The sequence below is a fragment of the Octopus bimaculoides genome, chromosome 13 (genome assembly GCF_001194135.2).
Source record: "Octopus bimaculoides isolate UCB-OBI-ISO-001 chromosome 13, ASM119413v2, whole genome shotgun sequence".
NCBI lineage: Eukaryota > Metazoa > Mollusca > Cephalopoda > Octopoda > Octopodidae > Octopus > Octopus bimaculoides.
Window position 1 is genome coordinate 465,203 of NC_068993.1, and position 10,925 is coordinate 476,127.

At 35.1% G+C, this 10,925-nt stretch overlaps 1 protein-coding gene across 4 annotated transcripts in view; it reads right to left on the reverse strand.

Moving 5' to 3' along the window:
* Positions 1-1,768: 1,768 nt before the first annotated feature.
* The window catches only part of LOC106871435 (protein Hook homolog 3), a 38,871-nt gene continuing 29,714 nt past the window's right edge, over positions 1,769-10,925 (reverse strand). For all 4 annotated transcript variants that reach the window (XM_014917887.2, XM_014917888.2, XM_052972286.1 and 1 more), the window contains 6 exons: positions 10,333-10,490; positions 7,233-7,370; positions 6,530-6,836; positions 5,770-5,874; positions 4,816-4,887; positions 1,769-3,939 (listed from right to left, as the gene is read on the reverse strand). In XM_014917887.2, coding sequence (XP_014773373.1) covers positions 3,835-3,939; positions 4,816-4,887; positions 5,770-5,874; positions 6,530-6,836; positions 7,233-7,370; positions 10,333-10,490 — 885 coding nt within the window. In that variant the 3' untranslated portion in view covers positions 1,769-3,834. The remainder of the gene's footprint in view (positions 3,940-4,815; positions 4,888-5,769; positions 5,875-6,529; positions 6,837-7,232; positions 7,371-10,332; positions 10,491-10,925) is intronic.

Here is a 10,925-nt window from a genome sequence, read left to right on the forward strand (position 1 = left end):
TCATTTATGGAAGGAATTATATTTTTTTTTCTGTTGTCTTTAGTTTATTTTCAAATTCTGTTCAAAGGCTGAAATATGATAAGCAGCTTCAGAATTAAGTAATTTCTTGTTTTCCACCTGTTACTGAGCTAAGATATCTGCAGACCTTAATGTAACTGTTCATGTTGTTACATAATTTATTAGAAAGATTTGGGTTACTTAATAAAAACCTGGCGATTAACTGTCACGTTGCTGACATATGTCTTCCTCGTGTGTCACTCTCACCAAATGCTTCAATGGCTGCTGATCTACAATAATGAACACCACTTACTGTTGTGCCTCCTTTGCTTACAAAACACTCCTTACCGTTCCACACCTATTAACTACTTTTTATACTTTCCAAAGCAGAATTCATTAAAACATTTTTCTTTTCTCATTTCACTTCTGTCGTCGTTTTCTAATCAGTTGTGAGGTGTAGACATTGACAAAGATCAGGTTATCATCCCATAATCAACATGCCATATTTGGATGTAAACATCATCACTGCCACTCTCATTGTTGCCATGGTCATTCTTATCATCATCATCAGAGCCATACGCAACATATTTAGTTTGAATGGGTCAGGTATAGAGCGTATTGCCACTCATGTACAAGTTCCAAGGTACCGAGATCTAATTTCACCTTTTCTTCCAGGCTTTCATCTTATTCTCTATTTATGTCCATAACAACTCTAAGATGCATCTTAGCACAGCCACCACAGCCCGGAAGCCCTAACGAACCCCAACCCCTGTTCCTTCAAAGACCAGAAGTCCAAACCAACACGGTAACCTCTCCTGCAAACAGCTGCAGATTTATTCAAATTATATTGTTGTAGATTAAAAATTAAAGGAGAGTTTCAGTAGGATACACATAAGAGGGGAAGAAGGATTGTTATTATTTTTCTGGTGGCTCAAAATCAAGTGCTGTACAAAACAACTCATCATCGTTGTTTAACATCCACTTTCCATGCAAGCATGGGTAACATTCTGAGTTCAAATCCTGCTGAAGTCATCTTGTCTTAATGAATTCAAGGAAAAAGAATTTTTCTGGTTATGTACCAGGGACAATTTCATCTAATCTCTTTAATCTCTCCATTTCTACAGAGATCTATCCTGACCTTTGGAACCATGCAAGTGCATCCCATCTGACACAAAGGAAACCTTTCTCACCCTCGCAACAGTTACCAAAGTGCATTCATTTCCAATATCTTTATGGAGACAATCATTAACAACAAAGTCTTCTAACACCATCACTCTCTCTCTCTCTCTCTCCCTCAAATGATCACCAGTAAAGTTTCTGCAAAGCCTGAATTGTCTGGGACTCTCCTTTGTCACCCATTACAGAGATTTGGTGGCAGTGATGTTCTGGAAGAGCTTTTTACCATGTCTGGCACAATAATCTCCAAATAAAAATGCTCGCTTATTAGCTCTACCCATCCCTCATCACAAGCAGAAACATCTTAGTAGCTAATTAAACTGTCCACCTGTGGTCTCTGCAAGACCAGTTTGGCCATTTGCAGCATCTGCAGGAATAATTTCACATTCTGAAATAGCAATTCCATAGAGAAGATACACAGCTGACACAAGAAAATAGTGTTGACTGCTGACTTGTAGTGTACTTGACATGGTTATAAGGTATTTGGCTATATGCCTGGTTGTATTTATAAGGTTTTGGACTATATTTGGTGGTGTTTTAATGAATATGTTAATGATTCATGGTGAGAGAACAGAAAGAAAACAAAAGTCAAAAAAAGGAGAGGATTTAAAGTTTATATTTTCACAACAAAATCGTTTTTACACAAGAATATCTGTGTTGTTTAAGCACTTTACATTGAAATAATTTCTGCTTACCTTAATGTGTCTCTGGTTGATAACACAACTACTTCACAATGGAAATATTTGGAGTTGGAGGCAACAAAATTTACAGAATGCTCCAAATCACTCAAACACAGAGCCATACATCAATTGTATATACACATACACACACAATAAATACACATGTAAATAGGTTCAACCAAAAATACCCACACACAAACAAACACGGAACAAATGACATCTTTTGTCTTTGCAACATAAAAATTGTGTGAAAAAACAAGGTGACATTTAATTAAGAACTAACAATTAAATAGTCAGGATTACAACCAAAATTATATTGGCCGAGGCACATGTGAAATAATCAAATGTTAAAAATGAATCCAGAAAAAGCAAAATTGGTGTCAACATTTGTGTGAATATTGCAGCCCTGTTTAATAAAAGAGCTCCATTTATAAGATTAGAATTGATGTTAAGTGTGATACTAAATTGCAAGTGTGGCCGATATTGTCACAGTTTTAAGTAAAAAAAAAAAAAGATAAAAATTCGACAGAGCTAAAGTCTTTCTAAAAGTAAACCAACTTAGATTTAACTCTTAAAATGTTTCACTAAATCTTAAAATACTCTGCTAAAATTCTGGCAAAATTTCAAGGAGAAATTTTGTAAATAAGAAAATATCTGTAGTTATTTTTTTTCTTCATCTTTTAGTTAAGTATTTACTTTGAAAGACATTTTGAAGAAATTTTGTAGATGAAATGTAAAGATATTTGAATTTAAGAGGAAAACGTTTTTTAAGAGAACATCTTTTGCTGAATTATTTTTGATGTCAGTATTTCAATAAATGTAGATCTAGATCTGAATTGTTAGGTTGAAACTATAATAATCTCCACTTTTTATTTTCCTCTTTTTCATTCACTCAAATCAAATTAAACCATGAAATAAGCAGCAATTAGTAAATAACAGAATTAACTCTAAATAAAAAATAATTAAAGATAAGCTGAGAAATTGAAAGCTTGATTAGCTTAAAAAAAAAACCAACCAAAAAGCTAACATGTTTCTGAAATGTAAAAGAATTTGTGAATTAGTGTCTGGGGTTCGTTGGCAGAAGATGAAAATAAAATGAGAAAGAGTGGAAGAAAATGGAATCTAATCTGTGAATGGTTGGTGGAACATTTCTGAACACTGTTCTTTCTTCAGACCTTGAAAGCAGCAATCGTATTTATATATATATTTACATTGTCCAAAAATCTCCATCTACACCCCTCATTTTATATACACTAAAACTGCACTGGGATGAATTTATGCACAAAAGCATTGATTAATGTAATAATGCACAAATGAGTGAGTGGGAAGTGGTAACAAGGAGAAGAAACAGATGAAATGTTTATGTCAATATATACACTTCAGAATGTATGTTTATATATATGTATGTATATGTGTGAGTGTGTAATGGTGGTGAATTCACTAATGATATATATATATATATATATATATATATATATACATACATACACATATATTTATACACACACACACGCATATATACATACATACATACACACACACACATGTGCGCATGTGTGTGTATATATATATATATATATATATGCACATATACACACACACATACATACACAGACACATACACATATAAAAAGATTACACATACACACATTAATTAATTTAATAATGCATGAAGTGGTATTTGTTGTAGAATAATGTAAGTTAGTGGTATCTGTACAATAATTGTAGCAGAGTGCTGATATCAAATGACTGTAAGTCTTTGTTCCCATCAATGTGATGTTGTTAGCTAATATAATATATTTTATATATATATATATATATTTATGTATATATATACACGATGTAACAGTCATCTTATAACCAGCACCAAGATGACAGTTGGAGTTCGAAACCAGAACAGGTTAGAAAAAAAAACAACGAAACAAATCAATGAAGGCCAGCTGAATGAGGAATTAGGGCTGTTGTTCGGGAAAGACGTCCATTATATCCTGCGGCCATGAACTTGTCGCTGTTTAGTGAGAAATGACTGGCCCGAGTTATTGTGACTTAATTTCTCATCCACCGCTCGTCGCTGTAACTGCCGACTCTGGAACAGAATAAAGAGGGATATCATATGAGGGAAACCGTTTTTTCTTTCTATCTATGAATTCTTCAACACACTTACACAGAAAGTAATTAGGACAATGTACCAATGTAATTTTGCCTCTAAAAATGAAGAAACTCAATAAATTGTAGATTTAATGTGGAGGTTCTGTTTCTGTAACCTCACCCAGTCCAACCTGAGATCCAACTGTGTGGAACGGAAGCTTTCAATTTCCCCAATGCTGCCATCATTACCAGAGTAATTTTATATCTATTTTCTGTGCTGGCATGGGTTAGGTGGGCCATCATGGCCACAGCCACTTCTCACTGGGAACCACTGCTCTCACAGATGGTACTTGGGTGTGTCTCATTTTGGCTTGGTTTCGACAGCAGGATGGTCCATGCTGGCATGAGTTGGATGGTTCAACCAGGCTGATACACTGGAAGGCTGCACCAAACTCCTGCCTGATTTGGCCTGGTTTTCTACGGCTGGATGCCTTTCCTAACACCAACCACCCCGAGAGTGTAATGGGTGCTTTTACTTATTTCATTGACCCTGAAAGGATGGGAGGCAAAGCTGACCTCAGTGGAATTTGAACTCAGAATGTAAAGAGGGACAAAATGGAACAAAGCATTCTGCCCAACGTGCTAACGACTCTGCCAGCTCACAGCCTTAATAACGATAATAAACTAGTGGCCATTGGTAAATGTTATTAAAACATCAAGTGTCATTTCTCTCCAAGACCGACAAACTCATAGAAATCCCTTGAAATCAATCCAAATCAGAGATACAAGTTTGAAATAGGATGAAATATTTTATTTGCTGACACTTCTATTTTATTTGCAGAATATTTTAGTGAAATATCTCAACAAAACTCACCAGATTATACCATGCTGTTATAATTAACTTTTCTTCTTCCTCTCGCATAACTTTGCTCTTCTCATAATCTTTCTGTAAAATAGAATAATACGCATACATGTGTGTGTGTAGGGTGGTGGTGGTGGTGGTGCATGAGTACTTTCAGTTTTTAAACAACATTAATATAATCATTGAGAAAAGACAGATTTCAGGGGGGAAAGTAGTTGAGAGAGTATAGAGACAACAGACAGAACTTTACACAAACCAGCTGTGCTCAGTGTGGACATAAACTAGCTGTGGTCCCTGCCAACATAAACCAGCTGTGGTTAGACTCAGCATGGGTCCATTTAGATCAGAAAATAAATTAAGTTTGTTTGGCCAATGATCAAGCCTCAATATTATTATTCTCCTGTCAAAAATAGCAGCCAAATCTCCCTCAGTTTACATTCCTCTTGATTTAAATTGCACACAGTAGGGATAATGTAGTCCAAGTTATACTATGCCCCCAAAAACCTGAACAAAATACAAAACAATCAAAGGGTTTGTTTATTACTGATTTCTAAGACAGACACACAAGCTGATACGTTTTGCGTGAGGGAGTTGGTCAATTAAATAGCCCCCAATATTTGACTGGTATATATTGAATCCTTAGAAGAATGAAGGGGAAAAGCTGACCAAACACATACACCTGTGCATATATATATATATATATATATATATATATATATATATACATACACACACACACATAGTTCATATGTATGTACATAAAATGTGACTATAGAAAAGTGGACAATAATGATATCATACACACCTATATATACATCCAGATATAATATAAACACAAGCACATTATACACCTGTATATATCCATACATGTACACACACACACACACACATGCACATCTGTTTATACATACTCACACACACATTTGTGTAAAATGTGTAATTTTTGTTATTGATAAAGGTTCAAACCTCTAAATGATCAATCAACTTCTGTTTCTCATCTAATTGGTTACGAAGTGCTTGAACTTCTGGGCCGGAAGCAGGATTTTGTTTGATGTCAAGGGATTTGAATACCTAAAAATTGGAAGGAAAAAAAATAAACAACACATAAAAAAAGGAGAATTTCATGATGAAACAAGAGAAGAATAGATGAGACATTAATACAACTTGAAGGCTAATTTGAAGCATAATAAGGCTGTATATTGGAATCGGTCAAATGTAGCGATCAAAAGGTTTTCTGAGTTGATAAGAATTCTTTAATTGAACAGCATCGAGAAATGTTTGGAATGATTAAGTAATGTGTAAAATCTAACCATAATTTTCATTACTCTGCATGTGTGTGTATGTGTGTGTGTGTGTGTGAGAGAGAGAGCATTGTTGCTTCTGTTGTCAGTTATATATAAGAAAAGTGATGAGCTCAGTTTTTGTTGTTTTTCCGCAGCCTGAGACGAAAGCTAAAAACACAAATTCTTCACAAAAGGGAAATGACCAAAGTCTTTTAGGAAGTCTGCTTTAGATTGGAGGGTGGAGAAAACAGAGTGAGATTAAGAGAATGTTTAATTGAAAGTGTTGTTGTCTGCTGTTTAACTAAAAGACAGGATTATTGTAAAGTTTCTATAAAACTTGATGAGAAGGACAAATGAGAAGAAAGAGAAAGAGAAAAAGAAAGCTCACAACATTTAACTTGCTACTTTGCCAGACAACATGAAGAGATTTAGAAATATCTTACAGCTTTAGCCTTTTGTAAGTAACGTCTGTACATCTCCTCCATCTTCTTCAGTTCATCATCTTTCTTATTCAGTTGTTCTTGAAGCCGATGGATTTGTTCAGCATCAAGAGAGCGTTGTCGATCCAATTCCTCGATCTGATGTTTCTTCTCCGACACTTCTGTCTCTACACTTTGTACCTGACGTTTCTGTTCTGATATGACCTTTTTCAATTCTGTGAGTTCAGTTGAGGTAACATCTGCAGTTGTTTGACTAACTTGAAGCTCTTCGAGAAGCGCTTGTTGTTCTAGATTCTTCTGCCTTGACAAACTACAGAAACCAAACGAAAATGTAGAAATGTCTTAAAATGATGTTCTAGAAATATTATCTTTAAATAACTAAACAGTGATAATTGCTCTATAAATAGATTTTCAGATTGAGTGTATGAGACTAGACATATACATCGGGTCTCTATTACTAGCTCAAATATATGTGTATGTGGTGCCAAACAGCAACATGTCCCCAGCAGAATGTTACTCCTTTGCTCATAGCTCTGTCTTGTTATTCTTTTCTACAAAAACTCAATAACTTTGCTTCAAGTCATTTTCTTGGACTCCTTCAACTGACATTGCTTGTAGCTTCATTTCGATCTCATTTTTCAAGAAAATAGAATTTCTTAAATTTGCTGCAATGAAATGTGATGTAATTAATTGAAGTTTTGGTTACCGTAAGTCAGCTTCAAGTTCATTTCGTTTAGAGTTGCTCTCGTCTAGCATCTTGCGAAGCATTTCCGATTGCTCATCATCCCCCGACTGAGAAGATTTCAAATCTCGATTCTCAATGGCAAGCCTCATCAACTTCTCCCTGGAATCAAACAACATCACAGAACCAATTCAAAATGTCAAAAGCAACAAAAGAGACCAACAGCATTTATTAGATTGAATTAAAATTTTTATGGACCTCCCTGTCGGTTGTCCACAGAAAAGGATAATAATTCACCTGAATTGCATGATATGGGAGTGAATTTTTCATGGCATAATCAGAAGAGAAAGGACGGTACTAATGGCCTATTTTTAAAGACTTTCTCATTGTTGGGAACAAAAGAGGATGTTATTCTGGGAGAAGGGAAACTTGCTTCGATTTCTTGCCACAAAGTGGACTTTGTTAAGAACATCTAAGGACCATGTGAGGGTGTTAAACTGAGTGACAACAGAGTGGAATTTATTAAAGGTAGCCAAGGACATGGTGGTGGTGGTGGTGTTAAACTTTGCAAAGAATTCTATCTCTCAAAAACTTCATTAACCAAATTCCACTCAAAAGGTTTTGGTGTATCCAAGACTATGGTAGCAGACACTTAATGTACAGTGGGATTGAACCCCAAAACACACTATTGCAAAGCAAACTTCTTAAGCACACAGCTAGAGCTCTCTACCTCCAGCCACCTGTGTTATGGCTGTTGCCCTTCATCACAAATTAAAGGTGAAGACGGAGAGAATTTAAAATCAGGTTAGAACGAATGGAAAGTTACTCACAGCAGATAAGCATTCCTATTGTCAAACATTCAGGTTCATTGAGTTTTCTAGAAAAAATGTCAAGCTGAAACCTATCAAATCATTATAATTAATTCTGAACCTTATTATTATAATGATACAGGCAAATGATAATTGTGTCTGTATGTCACTGTAGCTCATTGCTTAGTTCCAATCACACAAATGAAATTAAAAAACATCAAACATTAATAGTTAACATTCCACATACCTTTATATTCAACTTATTTATCTTCTTTATTTTCTACAAAATTTTTAATAATTTACACATAACCCACCCCGCTGCCATGAAAATCATAGATTTTCATTTAGAGTTTTGGCAGTGAAACCTGGGTAAATAAAAAATACAAAGGATCTAAAGTGTCGGCAGAAGAACAAGTCGGAGCAATTGGATGCGAACTATTAAATATACTTAGGTAAAAAAAAAAAAATCAAATTCTTTTGTTCCATTTTATATTTTACATACAAATACATAATTTTTCTCTCATTTATTTTTCAAATTCTTTTTACTTTTAAATTTTAAGAAATCTATCCTCATGACAATTTCATTCTAGAATGTTCAATCAAATATTTAGTTGCTTTTGCTTGTTTTTCTTTTGTATAAACAGGATTATTCTATAAGTTTGTGAGCAAGAGAGTTTGTTTACCCTGTCTTTTTTTTCTTCATTATTCCCTGTTAATCAGTATGAGTTAATTATACATAGACAGACTCTAAGAAGTCTGATGCTGCATGGTTGTGAGAGCTGGGTCCTAAATGTACAGGGTTTGCAAAAGGCTAAAAAGAAATACAGTGAGTGTATGCTCTACTTGGACATGGAACGGTTAGGGTAGAAATGAGCAGAGAGGGAAAACAGAATGAAGATGCCATGTGCAAGAAAAAAGACTGGATTAGAATGTGTACAGAATGTGTCGAGGAGGAAAACTGTAAATGATGTTGCACTTTTGATGTGAATGGAAGTTGCAGAAGAGGAAAACCTGGGATGAAGTTGTGAAAACTGATGTTGAAGTGGATGTGTTTCACTAAAAAGATGGAATCAATTGTTAACATTGAGTAGAGAAGAGTTGTCCACCATTTGTGCAGACAGGGCGAAAAAAGACAAATATCCCAAATGGTAGAGATAAAGGCTGGAGGCACTTTATATTATATATATATATATATATATATATATATACACACACACACACACATTGCCAAGGCTCTATCTTCTGCATTGCCCTTAAACTTTCTCATCTCTCTATCACTCTTCCCCTTTTCTTCCCATTTTCCATCTACTTTGCTGCTGCTGCTGGTGTAATTAAAGAGGACACTGGATCCCTCTCTCTCCTATTCACTCAATGACAGGATGTCACTGGAACACTTCTGTCCTCTCACCCTCATCATTCTACTTCTTTCACCCATCAAAAGCTATATGTAATAGGTGCATCCTTTGGCCTTGATGTAGGCATAACAACTTCTTTAGTGTTGGTGCGATGATAAAAAAAGCACTCGGTACTCAGATGGTTGATTATAGGAAGGACATCCATGGGGAGAGAGAGAGAGAGAGAGAGAGAGCTCTGAGCAGTTTAAAAGGCCAGTAACTGCTAATAACAACCAATTTCGATGATCTGTGATGATCTGTCCAATCCATGCCAGTATGGAAAAACAAACGTTTGATGTTTGTGCAACCATAAATATTATACAATATATTGTCAACTGACAAACAAAGCATCTCTCTTCTCTTTATTGTCCCACTTGGCTGCTTTTTTGTATGGAAACATGCAATAAATACAACAAAGTAGTACTCAATGGCATCTTGTTTGATTTAAATGTATTATTTTGTAGATCAATCAAAGAGCTTTTCATGGAATTGGAATCTTACATCTTTTCCCTATTTCTATTGCATCACAGACAAACCATGAAAATCTCAATTCATTTACAAAATTATAAAAGTATTTTTATGTTTTATCTTGGTTTCAATTGTTATTGTGTAGCTCTGTCTGTGGTGGTTTCTATTTAATATTGAATTGTTCAGTTTGTGCAGGAGAAATATCTAAGAGAGGGGAATTCTATGGGATCTAAGTTGGGGGATCAGTTGGAAACAGTGGAATGAAACTTGCCTAATATAAGTCCTGAGCAGCAACAGAAAAGTTGTGGGATTTGATAAAAAAAAGGAATCTAGACATGAATTTTAAGTTATGGCAGAAACTGAAATTTATCCAGAAAAATCACTGCTTAAACAGAAATAAATTTAAATAAGAAAGAAAACTGAATTGATGAAATTTTCTGAAAGAAGACGTACTTAATATTTAGAGGAATTGAGAGCATTTCAGTCTCTGTAAAGAGAGAACCGACAAATTTTTCTTGATGTTCCAAACTGGTCAGGGTCTGTAAAGTACAGCTTCTTTCTTGATCTTCTTCAATAACTTCTTTCATAGCATCCCGTTCGTTCTCCAATTTCTGAAAAATAAAACATTTTCAACAAAATATTACCCTTTTTTTTTTGTGGCAGATTAAATAAGCCTCAGACACTGATTTGTTGGGACAGAGATGGGTGTGGGGTGTGGGGGGGTTACGACTGTCATTTGTATTATTGTCAGATACTTTTGTCAAGGAGGACATTTCCAATGTCTTATATATATATATTTCAGGACATGGTTCCATTTACCTGGCTCTTCCCAATGTTTCAATAACATCTTCAGCTGTTTTTATACCTTCACATCTCAACAGATGAATCTAAGTGATTCCAAAGATATGAGCAGAGAAACAACAACATCTGCCGTAAACTAAGTCCACCATGCTGACCTTTGCTATGGCCACTGCCAGAATCTACTGGTAAATGATCCACACAGAGAGAGAGAGAGAGAGAGAGAGAGAGAGAGAGAGAGAGAGAGA